Source organism: Candoia aspera, chromosome 2 (assembly GCF_035149785.1).
Source record: "Candoia aspera isolate rCanAsp1 chromosome 2, rCanAsp1.hap2, whole genome shotgun sequence".
NCBI lineage: Eukaryota > Metazoa > Chordata > Lepidosauria > Squamata > Boidae > Candoia > Candoia aspera.
Window position 1 is genome coordinate 228,390,214 of NC_086154.1, and position 23,334 is coordinate 228,413,547.

Here is a 23,334-nt window from a genome sequence, read left to right on the forward strand (position 1 = left end):
AGAAAGTGAGAGAAAGAAACTCAAAGCAATTCAGCCTTGATCAGATTAGGTATAAGTTGAAGTAGAGAGAGGCTGTGTCTGGCTTTCAAGATTTGTTACAATACATCAAAGTACATTCCATGACTCCTAGCAACTCCTGTTTCCTGACCATGCCTACCTCATGGGCTAATGTATTGTTATGTTTAATTTGAATTTACAAAGATAGGGAATGTGCACTGCTCAGAGTCAGTTTTGAGTGGCTTATATGTCAGAATAAAAGGATTGCCAGCACTCCTTTTTTTAAATCTTCACCTTTTGGGGGTGATTATTAAGGAATAGGGTATCCTGTGGAAAAGCCACACAACAGACAATTGCTTCAAGTACAGAAGCTTTTGGGTGAGGTCCACTTAGAGATATGGGGTAGCTAAGACCCATTCAAGAGAAGTCATGAGACTAAATTCATGGAAGAGCTGAAGTAGTTTTTACTTCTTATTAAATTAAAACTTGACAATAAGATTCATGGGCATTCCAAGAATGGAAAATAATGAGATAATGCATAGTATAGCTAGTAGCAAGCCTTGATACCACACACCAGTTTATAGATTCTAAGTCTTAAATTCTAAGTTAATTCCACATCAATAAAAGAATAATGATATCCACATTATAGCACAGCCAGGAGGAGCAGTGTCTTTACACACTCTCCTTCCTGTGAGCCCCCTTCCCTTCCTCTATGGACACAGGTGATCTTGCTAATTACGTTTACATGGGATCCTCTCTTGATACTGCTGATCTTGCTATTAAAAAAAAAAAAAACTAGGTAGAGAAATCATACTTCCCTATTGCAAAATTTCCTTTCAAGCTGAAAACATTGTTTTCCCATTAAGCTGAATGAGAATGATAAAAAAGAAGAACATTTAATTTCAATGTGCTACCTCTTGGATCATAGGCAGACCCCTTAGTTTAGTCTCTGAAAACTCCTCTCCCCATCTTGTACCCCAAATTTAAGAATGAATTCAGTGTGTCAATTGTGTATGTGTATGAGAGAGAGAAAATAAGCCCAGTAGTAATAGCAGTATGAATGTTAAATTTCTGCTATATTTAATGCACCTTTTCTACGTAACCCCTTTTACTCGTAACTTTTACCAGGTCACCTTCATACCCCTAATAAACTTCAGAAATTGGTGGTGGGGTGTTTGTTTTTGTTTTTAAGTATCTCCCAGTTCACAAAGGTAGCCTGCCTCTGACTTTTTCATTTCAGTCCTTTTCAGCAGTAACTCAGTCCGTGATTATTTAGGCAAATGCTTATACATTCTTCAAACGTGGGAAAAGGGTTTTCTTCTTTTGCAGCTCTTGCATTATCGTTCAGTTGCATTCCAGAAGGTAAGTGTTAATTCAGATATTAAAGAAATGAATGATGAGGGACAGTTAGGATGGGACAATTTGCTTCTCTTGGCCACCCATTTCACCTGGCCAGATGTTTCCATCCATTGGCATCACAGAGTCTGTGGATCACAAGCTCCCTGTCCAGTTTAGAACTCTGTGCAGATTTCTTAACTGCAGTGAGAGTGCACGGGTACCGAAGATTCCCAGGCCTCCAATTTAGCAGTGGGGATACAGGAGAAGGACAGGTTAAGTTCACTTTTCCCCACATACCTGTCATAAGCACTGATGGTGAGCAGGAGGGCGCCCCTATCCAGGGGGGAAAACACATGCGTAGTAGAGAGACTTTGAGCTGTCATTCAGAGAAACCCAGAACAGATCCGCCTTGACTTTTGGGGTTTATCTGTCTGGGTTTTCCCACGCTTCTTCAGTTTGGTAGGATTTTCTGTCTGCTGTAGCAGTAATAAAACACTAGAGACCTATTCCTCGTCTCGGTGTGATTCCTGCCTGTCAGGACAATATCCATCATATCATTCTAGTTTCGTGAGAGCTTTCACCACCTGAATAGAAAATTAGCATTGGCATGTTACACTTATTCTCATATTCCAAACCCTTTTAAGCAACCCAAACTTTGTCCTTATCCTAGGATAGTGTTCCAACTTATATGAGATATCATACTTGGATATTTTTAGATTAAATCAATTGATGGAACAATTAAAATAATTAAAATGGCACCCAGGAAGTGGAAAATAGTAAACATTATCCCTAAAGGGACCTATAACAAATAGGACCTATAACTAAATAGTGTACTATACTGTTAATCTCTTGATGCGTTATGATTTTTTTAAACTCTCAGAATGCATTTTTTGTACTTCTTTGCACTGAAATATTTTTACATAATAATTTACTTACTATGCAAATATTCTTCAGGGGCATTTTGCTATAATCCCCTGTATAACTTTTATCTGTAAAATTGATAACTTTATTACTCACTTCTAACTACAAGTCATTTACGAAGATGTTAAAAGCAACAATCAACATATTCAGATCATTTGGAGGTATAACAGAGGGCAGGAAGAAGTCTTAGGAACTTTTGGATCCAGATGATGATGATGATGATGATGATGATGATGATGATTTATTAGGTTTATTAGAGCCACACCACTCCAAAAGACTCTGATGGAAATAATGGAGGTGTAACCTAGATTTGTAAACATGGTGCCAGAAAAACTAAAGTGCAGAATGATCTAGGGTTAGTGAAGGATGCTAAGAACAATACAAAGGGTCATTTACCTTTCTACTCAAAATAGAAAGATCAGTGAAAATGGCAAAAGGATAACAGATGACAGAGAAAAGGCACAGCTACTCAACTCAATCTTCTCTGAAAAAAGGACATTTATTTCATCTGGTAATTGTAAAGAATTGATTGAAGGAGCACGGTTCCAGTTCATGCTTGATAGAAATATAGTATGGGAAAATTTACATATATATTTACTTTGAATGAGTCAAAATATCCATGGACAGTTTGACTGCATTGCATGGTACTAAACAAACTTGTTGATGACATGTGCCTGAAGCTCTACCATTATCTTTGATAAATCCTGAAGAATGGGTTCATACTATATGACCAGAAAAGGACGAACAGTTTCCCTATCTTTAAGGAGGGAGGAAAAGAAGGACCCAAGATACACTTCTAGTTAAGAACAAACTACTTTACTCTGTTATTTGGCACTCAGAACCAAAACTTTCAGAACAGTTCTACTTTACTCCTTTTATTAAAAGAGTTAACTGTAGAGATCACAACCTGATTTATGCAGATGCAATAATAGCTTCATACAACAGAAACTATTGGACCCTAATTCTTTCCTTGAAAGCTCCACTTTGTTTCCTAAGAAGAAGATCCCAAGAAGATCATCCTGTGATCCAATCATTGTATTTCCCCCATTTATCTTTACTTCCTATTTCCTGCAATCTGCTAATTACAAACTCTGGGCATCCAAATTTTTCAGACTGAAGTTGTTGTTACTCATGGCAAATCTCTATCAGTTTGTACCAGCCTTATTCCTTTCCTCAACTTTACTGCAGCTGCCTTGGGTTACATACAGACCAGTCAGGGTAACATCAAAGCTTGGGAAGGTTTTAAAAGAGAGTTCTTTTAATGGGAATCAGAGTAGAAATGTTTTAAACAACCAACCATAGTAGATCTAAAAGCACTTTGAAAACAGTTCCCTGATCAAAGTGAACACGTATTTATGAAGAACAAGTCTTGAGAGAAGAATCTTTTTTTCACTTTTTAAATTTTGTAGATTAACCAGCTGTGGACATAATATAGCTTCACTTCAGCAACATATCTTACAAAATACCCTGTGATATTCTGATTAGCAAGATACTGAGGGACATTGGGGAACTACTGCTGAATTCTAGTTTCTGTGAGGGCATATGTGTGCCCACTAAGAACATACGCATATATAACAACAATAAGCTGTGGTTTACAGCAAAGCTTAAGCAGCTGCGCCGTGACAAGGAGGAGGCCTATAGGAATGGGGATAGGATTATGTATAATCGGGCCAGAAATGTACTTACGAGAGAGATTAAGGCAGCAAAGAGGAATTATTCAGAAAAGCTGAAAAATCAGTTTTCAGCAAATGATCCTGCAACTGTATGGAAAACCCTGAAGAATATCATTGGCTTTAACAATCCATCTTTCCTGAATGATGAAAGTTGTCAATTGGCAGATGACCTTACTATGTTTTATTGCAGGTTTGAGAAGGAACAACTGTTATCTGCTGCTACCAACTGTATTTCAGATACACTGTTAGCACCAAACTCCTCTATACCCATTCCCAATTCCTGAGGCTCCTCACCTCTGGTGACCTTGGAAAAAGAAGTGCAAGATTTATTTCAAAAACAAAAGATCAGAAAAGCTCCACGCCCAGATGGTGTGACTCCCTCCTGTCTAAGAGCTTGTGCGGAACAACTGGCCCCTATTTTTACACATATTTTTAATAAATTGTTGGAGATGTGTTATGTTCCTTCTTGTTTTAAAAGCTCTACAATTATTCCAGTTCTTAAGAAATCTTCCATCAGCGAGTTGAATGACTATAGACCTGTTGCATTGACGTCTGTAGTTATGAAGACCTTTGAGAGGTTAGTGCTGGCTCATCTGAAAGCTATCACACATCCTCTGCTAGATCCATTGCAGTTTGCTTATAGAGGAAACAGGCCAGCAGATGATGCTGTCAACATGGCTCTACATTATATTTTGCAACATCTTGAATCTCCAGAGAGATGTGCAAATCCTTTTTGTGGACTTTAGTGTTCAATACTATTATTCCAGGAATTCTTTATAACAAATTGGTCCAGCTTACTGTGCCTGACTTACCTGTAGGTGGATAATCAGTTTTCTAACAGATAGGAAACAGCATGTGAGGTTAGGCAAAACTATATCCAGTATTCAGTCAGTTAGCACAGGTGCCCCTCAGGGATGTGTGTTCTCCCAGTTGCTTTTCTCCCTTCATACCAATGACTGTATTTCAAAAGATTCTTCTGTTGAAGTTCTGAAATTTGCAGATGATACAACTGTTATTGGTCTCATTCGGAATGGTGATGAGTCAGCATATAGACGGGAGGTACAACAACTGGCCCTGTGGTGTAGTTATAACAACTTGAAACTGAATACGCTCAAAACTGTAGAGATGGTTGTGGATTTTAGAAAGAATCCTTCTAACTCCCCACTTCTTACCATATTCGATAGCCCAGTATTAGTAGTAGAGTCCTTTAAGTTTTTGGGCTCCATAATTTCTCAAGACCTGAAATGGATGCTTAACATCAGAACTATCATCAAAAAGGGACAACAAAGGATGTTCTTCCTGCGTCACCTTAGGAAGTTTAATTTATTTCAGGAGCTTTTGGTACAGTTTTACAGAGGAATTATTGAATCTGTTATTTGTTCTTCTATAACTGTCTGGTTTGGTTCTGCAACCAAGCAGGACAAATATAGACTTCAATGGATAGTTAAGTCTGCAGAAAGAATTATTGCAATCCGCCTGCCTTCTATAGAAGACCTGTATATTGCAAGGGTCAAAAGGAGGGCAGAGAAGATATCTGCAGACCCTTCGCATCCTGGACATAAACTGTTTCAACTTCTACCATCAGGACGGCACTACAGAGTACCATATGTCAAAACATCTAGACATCGAAACAGTTTTTTTCCCTTGTGCCATTGCTCTGTTGAACTCCTAATTAATGTAGCATGATATAATGATTGACAATGTATGGTAAGACATGACTGCTAAGATGTGACCGGTAATGCTCTGTTAAATGTGAACGTATGTTAGACAACAGATGCAGTATACTGTCCCTTAATTCTCCTTTTAAATATGAGTGTGTGTTAGTTAATAGCTGTAGTATTATTTCCTCCAATTTTTTTCTTTCTTGATTGTATAGTTTTAGTAAATAACAATATTACTTTACTATTGTTTATTTTTGATGTTATGTAAATATATTGAGAGCTCTTCCACCGAAGTCAAATTCCTTGTATGTCCAATCATACTTGGCCAATAAAGTATTCTATCTATCTATCTACAAAAGACCCTGTGATATTCTGATTAGCAAGAGATTGAGGGACATTGGGGAACTACTGCTGAAGTCTAGTCAGTGAGCCTGACAGTTGGGATGGGAAGGGTGGGAGAAAAGAAGCTCCATATTCCTATCGCATCCCATCCCATCCCATCCCTCTTTGAGTCCTTCTGAGGTTGGAGTTGCTTCATCTCACAAAAAGATCTTATTTTGAATGTGCCTATCTAAGGTCAAATCCTCACATCCAACCTTGGCAAAGAGAATTCAGCCAGTCTTATGTTCCTTGGGGTCATAGGTTCCTGGGTCATAGGATTAAAGTGTGATATAAGAAATCTAGAAAAATAATTTTCCTAGAAGTTCTAATGAATCCTCAGAACAAATACCTAGTTGAAAATCAATTCCTAGGCGACTGTTGTGGCAATCTTTTTATTTATGTCACTTTGTAGGTTCATAGCTTTTGCTGCAGAGGAATAAACACTTATGATTTTAAAAATGGGAGAGGGTAGAATTTTAATGGTAATTTTTACAGGAAATTAGGAACCAGTCAAGCTTTCATTCATGACCTCTCTAATTTTGTCATGTGATTGTCATTCTAGGTTTTGAAACTCTTTTGAGTTGTGTAGATCGTTCTTTAATAACAGTGTGTGCAGTGTTGCTTTAAATTGCCTCTTACACAGCATCCCAAGAACTAAAATAAAGAACCAAGAAAAATAAGTGCTTTTTACTAGGTGCTTGCAAGGTATACATCTCCCTGTAGGATATATGTAACAGATAGCTTATTAAATCACATCATAAATGACCCATGTAGTCTAGTTTATTTTTCAATAGCTAGGCAAGGAGGCATGAGGCCAGATAAAACAAATAGAAACAAGGCAATAATTGTTCCTCCAGTTCAGTTCATATTACAGTAGCAAAAATAAGGTTGTAATGAAGGAACAATATGATTAAAGATCACACTTTCATTAACAGGAGGTAGGTAGGTAGGTAGGTAGGTAGGTAGGTAGGTAGATAGATATACTGTGAGTGTGTGTAGTGTGTGAGAGAGAGTGAGTGCACATATTGTTTACATTTGAATAATTTCTGTGTTTATAGAAGCAATTTTCTTTGCAGTGTATTTTTTTTAATTGAGCTTTTAGGAATGCACAATGCTGTCTACACTGAGTCAAATCATTGGGTATCTAGCCTACAGTTATCATCATTGGGAGTAGCTATGTAGGATTTCAGGCTTGAATTTTTCCAGCAATACCTGGAGATTCCAAGGACTAACTCTGGGCTGTCTGTAGGCAAAACATGTCCTTTCACATAGAGAGTTGCTTTTCAGGGTTATGGCCCTTCTCATGTACTGAAAATACTAATCTTAAACCTATAATATTGCAACCATCTATCAGAGTCTGCTAACATAGTAATCAGTGAGGACTAGAAATGAAATTCTAAATTACTACGAAGAGCCTGCAGTATCTCTTGATATAGAAGAAACCAATCTTTAAAAAACATGTTTATAGGAATTGCTCGGAATAGATGTAGCATCTGGGCATAGCGTAGAGCAGAAGCAAACATCAAGCACACAGCTCTCCTGACATTCTTCCTCTTTATATCTCCTTGGCAGGCAATGGGTTCAAAAGGGACTTAGTATGTTTCTATGGAAAAGAAAGCCAGTTTTGTTGGTCTATGCCTTGTATATATTCTTTATTCCTGCAACATTTTTCTCTAATACTTCACTTCAGGAGAGGAACAAAAGATTGGCCAGAACCTTGAGCCAAAGTTCAGCAGGTAGTGAGGAATCTTGCTGTATGGCCAAACCTCTCAGAAGCTCTTACCAAGACTGTCAAATTAAGTTAAATATTTCACTTGACAAGAAAATATTCACAGGATCCAAATCCTGCAAGATTGTAGGGATAAAGTGTGTACGAATGTGTGTGTGTGTGCATTTGTGTATATGCATGTATATATATTGTACACATACATACATACATATACTGTATTGTGTGTACACATACATACATATATATATATATGTACATATATAATTTCTAACTGAAGTTTTCTTGGGAAATGACAACATTGCTAAAATTGTCCAAAGTTTCTAAAACTATTTTTAAAAAGCAAACCCAAGCAAATGGCAAAATAAACAGCAATTAATAAATCAATGGATTAGGAAAAATATACAACCCATTATAATGGTTGGACCAATCCACGGAAGTCCTGGGGATCAATGGCTATCAGCCTTGGTGGCAGTGTGACTGCCTGAGAAGGCCATCTGTTGGGAGACTAGTGGGCTTCCTTGTGTGGTTGGTTGGCCACTGAGAGAACAGACTGCTGTTTTAGATGGTCCAGGGGCCCAATTCAGCAGGCCACTACTTACATTCATATGTTCAGTGTAGAGAGTCTGCTTAAAATCAAACTTAATATAGAACTATAGAAGTGCCTGATTATCGTATATAGTAGATGGGGCAAAATCTTTCCAAAGGTTCAGACAAAAAAGAGTTAAAGGAAATGAAAACTGGAGCCCAGGAAAATCAACTCTGAAGAATCAGTTAGCAGCAGGACTGTTGTAAAATGACATTAACAGAATCTAGCAAGACTGAACGTATTTTTCCCCCCTTTCCTTTTACTCTCTGGAAAACCAAGTAGGTTCCCTTCTAAAACATTTCCCATGTGTTCTCTCCTCCTGTGGGCTGAGATATCTTTTACATGCCAGTTGTCTAGTCTGCGACTCTTCCTCCTGCTTCCCAAGGCCATTTCAACCTACCATTACAGCTACAGAAAGGGCAAACTTTCCACTCTTTGCCACCTTTCTGAGTAAGATCTAGATCAAACTGAAAGCCAGTTTGGTTTAGTGGTTAAGGTGCTGGCCTAGAAACCAGGAGTCTGTGAGTTCTAGTCCTGCCTTGGGCATGAAAGCTGGCTGGGTGACCTTGGGCCAGTCACTCTCTCTCAGCCCAACTCACCTCACAGGGTTGTTGTGGGGAAAAGAGGAGGAGGAAGGAGTATTAGGTATGTTTGCCGCCTTGAGTTATTTATAAAAATAATAAAGGTGGGATAAAAACATCTTTTAAAAAAAGGTGCAGAGAGGCATTTTCTTTGCAAACAGTAGAAGGTGGCAATATACTAACAGGTTTTACTGAGGAGTAGGAGAAGGTACAATAATAGAAATTATGTGGGAATGGCTTAGGAGCCACAGTAGTGAGCCTACCACTTTCTAGTGTGTGCATGTGCAAACACATTGTTATGTTATAAGAGCACATTTCTTACAGCATTTTACAGTGCTATGTTGGCAGAGTGCTAGAAAGCATTTGGCCCAGGAGAGATCAGAAAAGTCACACACCAGGCATTTCTATAAAAATAATTTTATTTACAGAAAACAAACATATTTAAAGACTTCTGCATTCTCATAGGCTCTCAGGGAGAGCTGCTTAACTCTCTACATGCCTACACAGAAGGGAAACTGAAACTAAAACAAGTTCAGGCAAGTTCCTCCCTTAGGCAATGCAACCATTAACAAGTGAAAAGGGGGCAATTAAATTCAACCTCTTCACCCGGCCAAAATGATTAGTTACCATAGTAACCTTAATCTGTAGTAGAAAACATATTAACATGCTACTGGTGAAATTTCACTGACAAAATGTCAGTCATCATTGGAGAAGGAAAGAAGGCTGAAAAAAGTGGACCAGGCAACAAGAGATGAGGAAGGAGAGAGAAGAAGTGCAGGAAGAGGTTGCTGGTACAACCTGGCTGGTTTGTGATGGAAGAGAAAGAATATACCATTGTGTTGCAGTGAGATCAGAAGCAAATAAGTTGGTAAGTACTGGTGAACCATGGTGGCCTTTGAGAGGTTTGCAGGACTAAAAACTACATACAAAGAATGCTTTTCTTACATGGAGATCTACTATATGGTTACTTGGGAATAAATATTTCTGAGTTTAATGTGTAAGCGAATTACTTATTTATTTCTGGACAAGTAAAAATAGGAAAGAGAGGGCTGCCTAAGAGGAAGACAGAGATGGGAGGGAGGTAAAGTAACAGGTGTGGGTGTTTGAGAAAGAGTGGGGGGACAGTGCATAAATGGGGGGGGGAGACTCACTTAGAGAAGTGAGCTATTCCACTCCAATCCTTTTTTTTTTTTTAAACTAAAAGAAGAGATATGTGTGCTGCAATTTATTATCTAGGGCTGGCTGCAGTTAGGCCTCTATTAAATCTTTATGTTCCAGCTACCAGCTGTCTCAGCAATTGTATTTCCTCTGGTATTGAGAAAATACTGGTATTGAGGTTGTAATGCATCTTATGCCTTTCATTTACGGACTAGCGTGTGCGTTCCTGAAGCATCATGGTGATGCTTCGCCTTTCAGTGTTTCATTCTGCAACATCACAATGAGACGTTTCCAGGTCTGTGATGCCATTGCCAGCCGTGCACCGTCTTGGCCGGTATGCCCTTTTATGCCTTCACTCATTGGAATACTTTGGGAGGGTTGCAGAGAACTTTGTAGGAAACCACTTAACATCCCCACTGTGAGGAAAACTGAAGAGAAGAAGAAAGAAGAGTAAAGTAAAAATAACAACAGGCCATTATCACCAAATCCTCTCAAACAAGAAGGAAAAATGGAAAACCTCCATATTAGACCTGCAGAACTTGTGATCCATGACTATGAACAAATCTCACCAGCCACAATGGCTGATTTTGCTTCCTGCTGGAAATTGCCTGACAGGGTAACCCCCTGAAGATCACCCAAGGTATTTTTGTAAAAAATGTATCACCAGAATAAAGGCACTGCTTTACATAAAACTGCATAGGCTGATCTATATGGAAACAGAAAAAGAATGTAATTCAGACAGAAACTATTTCATAATATTTCATCTCCCCATGTCAAGGAAGAGTATGGCGAGGACATCTGGGTATTTGTATACTTGCTTAAATAGGTAGAATATATGATTGCCCACACAAACGGAGAGTAATCAAGTCCAATATATGATTGGTGGTACCTGTTCAGATTTTTGGCAGAGTTAACTGGTATCTGTTCATTTGGTGTCTGCTTAATTCTGGGGTCCCCAACATGATCCCTACAGAACTGATTGGATCCACCTTTCAGTGTGACCAAGGATGTACACTCCTTAGTTTTATACACACATTTGTTGGTGTGTGTGTATGATCCCGAGGATCAAGAGCGGAATTTCAGAAGAGCTTTGCCATTGAGAGAAATATCAAAACTCACACCAGCAACTTCAACAAATATAAACTGTATTTACAAAACAGAGAATAAAAGCATTTTTACAGTTCTGCCTCTCTTCACACAGGGAGATAAACTTTTCAAGCAGGATACTGAAGCAAAAGGTGAGAAAAAGCACTGAGGGAAACAAAAGATTCACCTTTATCTAGGCTACTGACAATTAGTTACCATAGTTGTTGTTTATTTGTTTAGTCGCTTCCGACTCTTCGTGACTTCATGGACCAGCCCACGCCAGAGCTTCCTGTCGGTCGTCAACACCCCCAGCTCCCCCAGGGATGAGTCCGTCACCTCTAGAATATCATCCATCCACCTAGTTACCATAGTAACTATTAGCATATCAATTTGGAAGATAAAGGATTGACTTCTTGACCCAGCTGATACTCAGACTTTTTGGCTCCAGCAAGAAACACCTACACCCACCAGAACTTTTTGTTTGTCTTGCTTCTTAATTCCTGTGCTATATAAAAAATGAAATAACAACAATATTTGTATACCACCCAATCTCAAACTGTTCTTAACTACAGCCAGACTGAAATATAGCAGATGATTTCTGTGGGGTTGGGAGGGATTTGGCCAAATTTGTTTAATTCTAATTCTGTGCCCAGTTAGTAGAACTTCATAGAACTTCACAGATGAATATTTTGTTAAATTATGAACGTTCCAAATGTCCAAAGTAAGTTTCAAACTGAACACACTGGGTCCTGCAACCAGTAAATCAAATTCATGCCTTGTAAAAAAAAATGGAAAATTGTAGGGATGAAAATAACTATCTCTACAATCAGGTATAATTATTCTGCTTTGTGATTATAAAACAGACTGGTATACAGCATACTGTATTTCAGAAAAATTTCAAAAGATGTTGCAAAAAAGTTACAGAATACTAGGTTATAAAATACCTAGGATAAAATTGCCCTAAAATGACAGTCATGTGTCACGTATCACTATTACTTTAGGAAAAAAAGCCTTTCACTTTTAAATAACTCCTTCAAGTAGGCCAATAGTTGGAATTGTGCATTTGGGATGACATAAAATAGAAAATTTGCCATTAATGGTCTAGAAATTTAAGCTCAAATTTAGTAAAAGCTACAATTATGGCTGCTAGTGAGGGATTCCTTTTGCTAGGATGAATTATGGTTAATTGGTCATAATGACTGTTCATTTGAGGGTTCTTCTAGGAGATGATAATTCTGCCTGGATAGCTCTCTGGAGTGTTTTGAAGGACACACAGCATTCAGACCTGGAAAAAAGTGACCATCTCCACACTCCAACTTTTGTCAAACAGAGAAATGGGAATTTGGGAATCTGCAGGATTGCTTGCTGCTTGTGGTGCAAAATGACAGGCACCATTTTTGCACATATGCAAAAACAGTGGCTGCACTTCTGGGCATGCACCAAACTGGGTAGCTGCCATTTTGCCTCCTTGTAGTTGGCTGGAAATTCTTCTCCAAGAATTTGGGTAAGGGACCTCTTGGACAGATACCTTCATTTACCCAGTGCTGCATCACATCACTTCTATCCACACTGACCCACAGGTTTGTAGTGAGCAGGACTTAGCACTCTTGTGCTATTTGAATGCTGTGCCCTTGCCTCCCTAGTCGTACCCCTTTCACATTCAGTGAAAATGATCCCACCTTGCCCCCTGCTAAACCCTTTTGTATTTTTATTTATTTAATTTCTATAGCTGCCCATCTCAACAAGTGACTCAAGTATGGTTATTTGAGTGCAGAATCCAATTATGTTATTTTACTGCTAAAATTGTTTTAATCAGTGGCACTTTTAACAATGCCAACCAAATAGTAGTCCCAGGAGACCCCAGATATTTATATGCTTAAAACGATAAAGAAAAAGAAAAATCCACAGGTACAAATGCCATGTGCCCACAATCTCACCTTCAAATTTTAGCACCCCTCTCCCTGCTAGATAGGTTTTTATTGTATTAATTCAAAAACTCAATAAAATATGGTTTCTAAAGGTAACCAAGCAGGACTGTACCTTTACAAGAACCAGTTCAGTGTATACCCTTTTGGAGTTACAAGCTGTCATTTACTAGATGCCGGTTAACCATGTACAACCTGTTCCTCTATGAGTGACCTTTTCAAGGATGAGTGCTGTGCTACACATTGTAAATAAGTTCCCTCATCTGGCGTGACAGATGTTTGATTTTCTTGGCATTTGCAAGGATGCACAAACGATACTGACCAAAAGAGCACATTTGCCAGCAGTAAAGCAGCTACCTTGCAGTGTACATTAGCTATCATTTCAGCATGATGAATCTGACTGTTCAGGTTTCTCCTCTCATATATTTACCAATATATGGGAAACCATAAGCAGGGAAAATGCTGTTCTGGGAAAAGGTCATTCTTTTCTAACTTGTTATGACATATTTCCATCAGGATAATTGAAGGAGTTTTTTTTAGAATCAGCATTTTAGCAAGTCATAAAAATAAGCAGATTTCTAGCACTGTTCTATTTAGAAGCTGAATCAATGAGTTTAGTTTGTGATGTTGCCACACCATTGTTTCCAAGCTATGCCAGGTGGCATAGGACAAACTTTTGCCCAGTCCCGTTTATTCATTCAGCTTTATTACTTGCATTAATATTTTTATATACAATGCCCTTTCCTGAAGGTTTATGACAGTTAACTGTATGTATGTACGTATGTATGTATGTATGTATGTATGTATGTATGTATGTATTTAATTTATGTCACCGCCCATCTTCCCCAATGGGGGACTCTGGGCCGTTAAATTATCATATTATGCTCTCGTTTTAGTTTAGCATAACATTATGCTAAACTTCTTTTAAGACTGAGAACAGATGAGGTTCAGATATAATGCTTTGCAATGACTGGCACACTGCAGTGTGAATGAAAACTTTACACAGTATTTTATTATGCCCCACATGTTGCCCAATCTAAAGCTTTTCTCCATTCTCCTAGCCCTTGTGAGTTGGCTTGGCCATGTAACTAAATCTTCTGGGCTCAGTCCTTAAAGTGGCATAGAATCCATAGAAGCTCTTGCGCTTGTTGGGGAGTATGGTCAGCTTGGTTGTTCCTCACATGAATCAACTTCCAGAGCAAAGTTGCTGCTAAGCTCCAGGCCAAGTTCCAAGCTGTGCTCTAAGCTGTGCCATTGCTGTGTGCCAAGTTGAGCTCCAGGCAGGGAGCAAACTGAGATGGACTATTTAACATGGCTTATGGTCCTGGTAGCTAGATGTCATTCTCGTTTCTTGCCTGTAGCTGCTGAGCTTGCTGAGACGTAGCTTCCCCGCTTCCTCCTCTGCACCCCCCTGGGTTAGCTTTCCCTTTTCTAAGCTGAGGACACAGGTAGGGCAAGATGCCCTAACCTGGCTGCCTATGGATATTGGCAGATCCCAGAAAAAGGCAGAGCCTGGGTAAAGTAATCATCTGTAGATGCCATTATGCCCATCAGATAGCTGGATGTGGCCAAAGGTGGTTGAGATGCAAGTGTAAATGCCTGTGGGATAAGTCTGGGCTGGTTGTCTGCATCTCTCAGCAGACAGAGGGAACAGAGCCAGGACTGGAAGATTCTCATGTCACTTTGGTGGAGGTAGTGCATGGGACTGTTTCGCCTGGCAATGGAGCCAGTTAGGCCTTTCCAGTTCTGCCTTTTCTAACCTGACTTGATGGTATCTGCCTTCCATTCTCAGTGGAGTTACTCTTGTACTATCTCTGCCCTTTTCTCTGTTGTTGTTTTTCTGGAGAGAAATGAGCCATTATTCTGCCAGAATCTGCTTGGTATCTGCCAATGGGATTTTTTTTTTTTTTTGTAATTTTTGTAAATCCAGCACATTTCACAATACAGTACTAGTTTTTTATAAAAAAACCAGTCATATTTTTCTTGGAATGTGGCTTTTGGTTAGTATACACACATTATATACTGGCCAATGTGTGTGTCTATGGAAAATCTCAACCGTTTCAGCTAGTTGGAAAATCTACATAGATAAAATGAGGAAGCTGAATGCCATACTGTACAGGATTTTTGCCAGTGTTTTGTCTGAGATGGGAGGATAGAAGCCAGTTATACTTTTACAAGTTGTGTTGAAGTTCAATGTGAGAATTGATGAGTTTTGCTCATCCCTGTGGCTAACACACCCATGATTCTAGAACATTGCTTTATTGAGGACTTTAACTTTGAACTATCTCAGTGTGAGAACAGTAATATTTTCGCCCTCCCCCCATTTATCTTTTAGGGGCTAGGTGGTTACTTTCAGCATAGTAATTTTCTTCCTTCTTTTTGATTATCACCTATTTTCCCTCCCTTAGCTCACTTGTGAACACTTCCCCCCAAATCCTCAACATTTTTCTATTTGTACTTTCCTTGCCTCTATGCTTTACTTTTGATCTCTTCTATTTGACTACATAACCTGTCCCCAGATTTTTTTGATTTAGACAGTTAAGAATTTTTTTTGCTCCGTTTAATATTAGTTTCTATTGTTATATATTCTGAAACTTGCAAGGAGCATATTTAGTGTGGTTGGTGAAGTAAAAAATTAAAAATGGTTACAATAGTAATTTCTGTACTGTAATTATTTCACACAGTATTTTTATTCTGTAGTTTTTCTGTTAACTTTCAGTAACAGTTAAAACTTCGCATATTTTAGTATTGTTTTCACTCATCTTGTGGCTTAGGAACAATTTTAATTCTGGATCTTGCACGGTCCCCGTTGGTTATGTACCTGTATAAACCTTTTACGTTTAATGTTGTCAAATGTATGCATGTACTATGCATTTTTACCCATCTTCACTTGTTTGTGCCATAATATATATCTAAACAAACATGTAACAATTCCTTATCATGAATATTTAAAGTATTAGTATCTATACATTTATATCAGATCACTTCTACTAGCATGTCAAACACTACTGAAATCTCCAGCAGAACGTTTCCTACCAAACAAGTTCATTACTTCTTACAGTGAGGATGGGCAGCTCAGCAGTAATTTTCCTGGTTTGCTGGGTCCAACAACAAACTTCTGCTAACATTGTCAGGGAGTCAAACATTACTGCACTACATAAGAATTCCTGAGAATACATCTTACTCTCCTCTCCTAATGGAATGCTGCAAATGCCTCTGAAGCATCTTTACTCCAAGGCATTTCCTCAGAGACTTAGTTACAGAGCGAGAGAGAAATGAACACCCACAAAGAAAACTAAACACTAACTATATATATATTCTAGGGAGAGCCAGTTTGTAGTGGTTAAGGCACCAGGCTAGAAACTGGGAAGACCATGAGTTCTAGTCCCGCCTTAGGCATGAAGCCAGCTGGGTGACCTTGGAGGCAGCAATGGCAAACCATTTCTGAAAAAAACTTGCCAAAATAACTGCAGGGACTTTGTCCCTGCAGTCTCTGAGAATTGGACATGATTGAACTGATTTTGTGTGTATGTGCATTTGGAAGCAAACTCCAAGTTTACTGTTAAATTTAAGGGCAAGTTTATATTCACACAACTGTCACCAGCTAGCCACGATAGAACAAGTAGCATTTTGGGGTCTGTAACAGTGATTGGCAGTTCTGTTTCACAGAGGGGGCAAATCGCCCTCTCCCCAGTAATACACGACCCCAAAACACCTCATGACTTTTGAGTATTTCTAAAAAATTATAGACCTGGTTGAACATTTCTGGATTTTTTTTCTGAGTTGACTCCCTTAATGACTATTTCACCTGGCCATTATTTTATAATTTTACAAATTATTCTTGAATTTCTTGATTTGCTTTCTGTTACAACATTTTGTGGGCAGGACCTTTGCTATGAAAGCAATCAATTTCATGTCTTAGGCAGTTTAACTGGTCTCCATTTGCAGTAAAAATTGCTAACTACACTTTATTTTATATGACTAGGGATGGATGATTTTGCTTTATAAATTGCCAATCTATAGTTGTACCAAACAAAGAGAATCCATTGTACTTTCAGATATAACTTTTATTTATAAGCATATGCAGAATGCTGTTTTAACTTTAACTTTTCTTCTGTACTTTCTTCTCAATCTGAAAGAAAAAAGACAGGAAATATATAAAAACCCTTAAAATATATATAATGTTGTATCCTACAATTCATTCCATTCAGGTTACTAGAATCTCATTTTGTAGATGAGACTCATATTAAGCAGGGTATTTTAAAACATAGTTGGGAAACGGCCTTTTTCTGTATAGCTAAAGAGGTCTTTCTGACTGAGTCACAATAAATTTGGTACAGCCATCTTATTTCCTAAAAGCTTCAAATTTGTGCTGGTCTAATGTTAAGAGAGGTAGTCCTTGCTTAACAACCATTTGTTTGGTGACGGTTCGGACTTATGACAGTGCTGGGGGAAAAAATGACTTATGACAGCTGCTCACACTTACAACCGTTGCAGCATCCCCATGGTCACGTGATCATGATTTGGGTGCTTCGCAACTGGTTCACATTTATGACCTTTGTAGCATCCCATAATCACCATTTTCAACCTTCCTGGCTGGCTTCTGGCAAGCAAAATCAAGACTGCATGATTTGCTTAACAGCCATGTGGTTCACTTAAGGCCTACAGTGATTTGCCTAGTGACTGCCACAAAAATGATTGTGCAATTGGGCCAGATTCACTTAATGACCGATTCACTTAACCAAAATGTTGGACCCAATTGTGGTTAAGCGAGAACTACCTCTATATAGATTCTTTTACAAAATCTTTTATGCTTAGTGGTTAACTGCTTTGCTCACACAAATTGCATGCTGCCTGTGGCATTATTTGCATTTTTATGCTGCAATCCTGGATAGTTATATTTGCCAAAGTAGAGGAAATAAAACAGAATAAAAGCAATCTGTATAGTACTCAAGAAAAACAGTTCAAATGCTAAACAATTATTCATCTCATCTAAATTTAATCATCCTTTCTGCTCTAACAAAACTACTGAAGGCGGATAAACTATATATATTAAAATAAAAACAATTAAAATGAATAAAGTAAAGCTCTCCTTCAGGCAGAACTCAGCTTCAAGTGATTAGACACCCATAGGCATGTAACACATATATTAGTGGTTTACCATTGCATTCCTCAGGGAATTTTAACGTTCCTACATAGTATTGCATCTAGTCCAATCCCTTGTTCAGTGTAAGATCCACTAGAACACCTCTGACAAATGGCCACCCAGCATCCAGTGAAGAACTCACCTCTTCATGTTGTAGTCTGTTCCACCCGAGTGACAGTTCAGTCAGTCAGTTCCTGCTGACATCCCAGCCTGAATCTTTTTCTTTTAGTTTTAACTCACTGCTTCTGGCCCTATCCTTTGGAGCAATACACCAAGTGTACTTTTTCCTCTATGTAACAATGCTTCAGGTATCTGAAAACTACTATCTTAGCTCCCCATAGTTACCTCTTCTGCAGCCCAGAGGTACCCAGATCCTTTAACCACTTCTAAAGGTTTAGCTTCCAGAACCCTCATTATGTTTGTAGCCTCTGAACACACTTTATTCCTGCCTTTCCCGATATGATGCCCAGAACGAGACACAGTATTTCGAGTAGGGTCTAACCAAGTCAGAGTAAGTACTCACAAACATGTTGTTTAATAATCTGTTAGAGAAACATGCCCAAGCTGAAGTGGCTGTATTTTGCTAGGACTCCTTTTTGAGAATGGGTTGTTTGCTTTTTTTCAGGTCTTTTGGGACATCACCAGTTCTCCAGAAATTCTCAAAGACTCCTGAGAATGGCTCTTCAATCACCTCTGCCAGTTCCATCAATAAAATGCAACTCATCCTGGAGACTTGAATTTACTTAGCTATGTTCTCTCTTACCTTCTCATCTATCCTAAGCTGTAGTTTCTTCATTCTCCCTGGTTAATAACAATGACCAATTAGGACTCTATTTTGCTTCTAAGAGTCTCTTTTCTCAGAGAAGACAGATGCAAAACAGGAGTGAATAGGTTCTACCTTCTTGCCATCACCCATGATCAATTCACCACTTTCTTCTTGCATCAGACCTTTGTGGCTTTCGTTTCCAAAAAGCAAGAGAGGATTTTTGGAGCATCTCTTACACATTTCAGCTCATTATGAACTTCAGGTTTTTTTTGTCATTTTTCTTTCTTGTAGATGCTGCTAGTGATTATATCTTCAGGGTGGCTCTTTTGGAATGATTTCCCAATTTTCCAGAACATTTTCTCCTTCAGGATTTCAAACTATTGGATGTGACCTACTTTCTTCAGAGTTCTTCATATTCACTATTCTGAAGTTTAGAAATCTAACTCTTTTCATTTCCTCCTTCCCATATATCACACATTCAGTGGTTACATGATCACTTCCCCTCAAAAGTGCCAGACACCTTCATTTTTCCAGCCAATTCCTTCCTGCTAGTGAAGATTTGGTCCAGGGTAGCAGATTCCTCATTTTTCTTCCACCTTCTCACATCCAACTATTAATCAGATTTAACCCTGCTAAACCTTTTAAAGAGCAGTCAAGATTAGTTAGAAGCTGTCAGCTAGCTGAGTACAAATACGAACATAAATAATCATTTAGCAAGCCAGGCTAAAGAGGTACATACTGAAAGCCTTCCTAAAAAATCTACACTGGGTGTGGTTCTGAAGAGGATGTGCTTTATAGTCTCAGAGTAACTGAAGGGAAGGTCTTCTCCCACATTCCCAACAGACAGCCTCTACAAGCAAAGCCAGCTTTAAAAGGGCCCACCACTGAATTTTAAGTGTCCTGGCATAATGACTGAGACTTCAGACCAAAGTCATTCAGCACTGTAAAAGTTTAAATGCCCTAAGACCGTCTCTGAAAAACTAATGGTAACCAATACAGCTCTTTCAAATCGGCATAAGGTCCTTTTATTGCCTTGTTCTGGTTAGTGGTCTGGCTGCGGCCATTTGACCAACTGGAATTTCAGATACTTTTCACAGCAGCCCATCTACAAAGAATTTCAATAGCCTGGTTGTGATGTACTTAAGACTTGGATAAATTACTCTTATCTGATGGGATTAGGAATGGACCTGTCATATTAAATGCAATTGTACAGATATGCTCCTTGCACTTTATTCAAATTGTCTTCTAAATGTTACTTAATCATAATTTAAATTGCTATGTGGGAAAAAGACAGTACAGTATCTGAGGAAGAGTATGGTTCCTAGTCTGGAATCAAATATATTAATTTGAATCCAAGTCTACATGTACTGTGTCAGTAGGCAGCAGCACACAAGTGACCTTGGCTGATCCCAGAAAAAAGCAATGGCAAACCATTTCCATTACATTACAATAGATGCTGCACCCAAGAGCTGAGCTACACTGGAAGGCATTGTTACCTTTCTTTACATGCATTACTTCCAAGTTTTACCTATTAGGAAATTCACCAAAATGCCACTGTAGGGTTTACTGGTTTACTACCAACTGAACTTTATTAAAATAAAATCAGAAATATAATTTTTATAGTTTCCAACAAGTACCCAAAATACCTAATAAGAGACTACTTTTAGATAATTGTAAGAAAATAACAAGTAGGAATTACCTGTTATAACATATTCACTGCTTGAGCAGCTGATGCCTTACAATAAAACAAGGACCACCAACACCAGTTATAGTAAAGATAAAAGTTCCGAACAACAATTTCCATTTGTTGTCAACCGAGAATGGGAGATTCTGAAAAGAAAAGAATGTTGAAGTTCTGTATTAGCCAAGGTACTTGTTATTAAACAAAGTTAATGTATGAAAAGTGAATTGGCCCAAACCCTACGGATAGCAACCAAATAGTAAATGCTCATTTATCATTTACAGATATGGAACTGCACTCAATGTATTCCTAATTGTCTAAAAAGAGAATCAGCCTTGGTGTACATAGGTTTCATAGTTTAATGCCAACATCCTTTAATTTGAACCTGATTTCTACTAGCCCTACTTTTATTTGACATTAAAAGAACACCATGTATGCCCTTTAGTTGCATCTTGAGTAAGAGCATGACCTGAAATTCAACGGAAGCTCAACACAATTTCACAATATCTTATTTCTTTCCAAGGAATGAGGAATCAAGGGTAGATTTTACAAAGCAGAATAGGTACATCAGAAAGCGTTTACAGTATCATTATTATTCATGCTGTTATGCTATCATCATCTGTACCACTAGAATTAAGAAAATTTTCGTATATTGCACCAAAGGCATTGCTCCTGTCACTATAGAAACAGGGAACTACATATTAGAGTTCAAAAACACTACCGTGCATATTGAGCACTAGTGCCTTTGGGCAAGTACTTTTCCAGTTGCAGCCAAAGAAAAGTGGTATTTCTAAACATATCGTGATTCCATAGTGAAATGTAAAAAAAACCGATGCTTCCCCCATCTACTATTTAGAGCTCAGCCCACATATTTCATCCCATGCAGACCCAAAATGTGAACAGAGATATAACTATTACATCCGTAAAAAAAAATGTGGCTCTTTCTTCTCTACTTTGGAAAGCCATCTTTCCGTGATTAAGACTGCAAGCGTTTTCGCGTTGAGCCCCGGCCTTCCAAAGCAACACCACACCGTGAAAGAGAAAGGAGAAGAGGCTGCAAAATAAGACACCCCTGCCCAAACCTGATTATTATTTTCCCCACACTGACTTCGAAAGGCGAAGGGCCCAGAAAAGCGAAGGAGCCCCTCTCCGATTCCTTCCTCCGACGGCATAGCCAAAGCACCGAACGACAGAGGCGGGAAAAAGCAGGCCTAGCCAGACTTGCCCAGGAAACTGCCCTTGGCCGTGCCGCTCGAGGGGTCGCAGAAACGGAGGTCCCAGTTTCTTTCCCTCCCTGTCTCCATCTTACCTTTCCTGGCCCATCCTCATAATGCACCCGGCGAAAGGCGGAGGTGGCGAACCGACGGACGCTGCTAGTCAGCATATCGTCCGAAGCACGAACCCAGCGACAAAAAAGCTCCTTCTCCCACACGACCTTCTGTTAATGTAGAGCCACGTGACTCGGAGGCATTATGGGAGGAAGGACGACAGCCGGGAGAAGTAGCTGCCCTGAAGCAATGTGGGAATTGTAGTTTTCAGCGCAGCAAAAGGCCGTTAGTTGCGGAAATGAAAGTTATTTGTTAAAAAGTATCTGTTTTCCAGCCTCACCGAGGAGAGTTTCGCGGGCTTTATTTGAAGAATCAAAAGAAAAAAAAAAAAAACCACCCGTAAATAGGCACTTATTGGTTTGTTTATATTTAAACCCTCAACTCTAGCGAAAAAATGCAGTGCTCAAAGGGATGATTCCCCCCATGCCCCGTCAAGGCCGGAAGCAAAAGGAAATAAACAGACCTAATACATACCTTCATAAAAAAAGGGAAAAACCCAGTCTTCGTATGAGCTCTCTTACATAATCAAATATCATTAAAATGCCTCGTTAAAATTAAACAAATTTAAAGCAGCGATATAAATATCTAACCGAGAATCATAAAAAGCAAAGACGGTGAGAGAGAAAGTCAGTTTGGTTGAAAGCTGGTAATAATGGAGCCAGATGTACAGAGATGTATACAGCCTTTGAAAAGTGTGAATGCTTATACACTGATTGCTATTCAACAATTTGATCTTGTATCCCACTCCTATGAAAGAAATTATAAACACATCTGTTACCAGCATCCTTGAGAGTCTTAGTTTGTGAATCAAAGGCTATTGATGTTACAAAATCCAAGAAGACATACATCTTGAGGGAACTGTTGTGGCATGTACATGAGGACAAACAAATGTTTTGAAACTGCAAAACAAAAAATACTGCACTACAAAAACAATAAAATAATATGTCAACACACACATCCATTTGGATACAGCCAGTGAACATTTTAAAGAAGCAATTCAGAATATTGAAACAGAACTGCACATATCTGAATATAAACAGCTTAAATAAAAAGCCTGTAAATGCATGAAAGAAATTGTAAGACAAAGATTACCTCCCTTGAAATCTATTCAAAGAAAACATTTAAATGAAATTGTGCATGATGCAAATATGGTTGCCTAATCTATTATGACAGAAACAATCAAAAAGACTAATCAGTTCATGTACCACCTTGCAAAAGTAATAACAACAGAACTGGGTTATAAATTGAAAGCAAGCTGCCAAACCAAAATTCAATGCCAAAGTGGAAAAATACGGTAGATTGGAAAATAAAATAAATCAGCTTTGAAAAGATATTAGCAAACTACATACTTTAAAATAACACAAACTGAAAAATAAG

General features: G+C 38.5%; 1 protein-coding gene and 1 non-coding gene across 2 annotated transcripts; both read right to left on the reverse strand.

The window, feature by feature from the left end:
• Positions 1-17,082: 17,082 nt before the first annotated feature.
• Positions 17,083-22,087, reverse strand: LOC134491589 (cytochrome c oxidase subunit 7C, mitochondrial). The gene is made up of 3 exons (XM_063295449.1): positions 21,939-22,087; positions 20,648-20,778; positions 17,083-17,168 (listed from the first exon to the last, which is right to left on the reverse strand). Exons 1-2 carry the CDS (start codon positions 22,011-22,013, stop codon positions 20,662-20,664), a joined length of 192 nt encoding a protein of 63 aa, XP_063151519.1. The 5' UTR covers positions 22,014-22,087; the 3' UTR covers positions 17,083-17,168; positions 20,648-20,661.
• LOC134492603 (small nucleolar RNA Z39) lies at positions 21,193-21,254 on the reverse strand. Its single transcript, XR_010067479.1, has one exon. It is a non-coding gene; the product is annotated as a small nucleolar RNA Z39 (small nucleolar RNA).
• Positions 22,088-23,334: the final 1,247 nt, after the last annotated feature.

Coding starts and splice junctions, on each gene's coding strand:
- LOC134491589 (XM_063295449.1), bottom strand. CDS start 22,013: ATGCTGACTAGCAGCGTCCGTCGGTTCGCCACCTCCGCCTTTCGCCGG. Junction 20,779..21,938: donor ATGAGGATGGGCCAGGAAAG/GTAAGATGGAGA, acceptor TTTTCTTTTCAG/AATCTCCCATTCTCGGTTGA.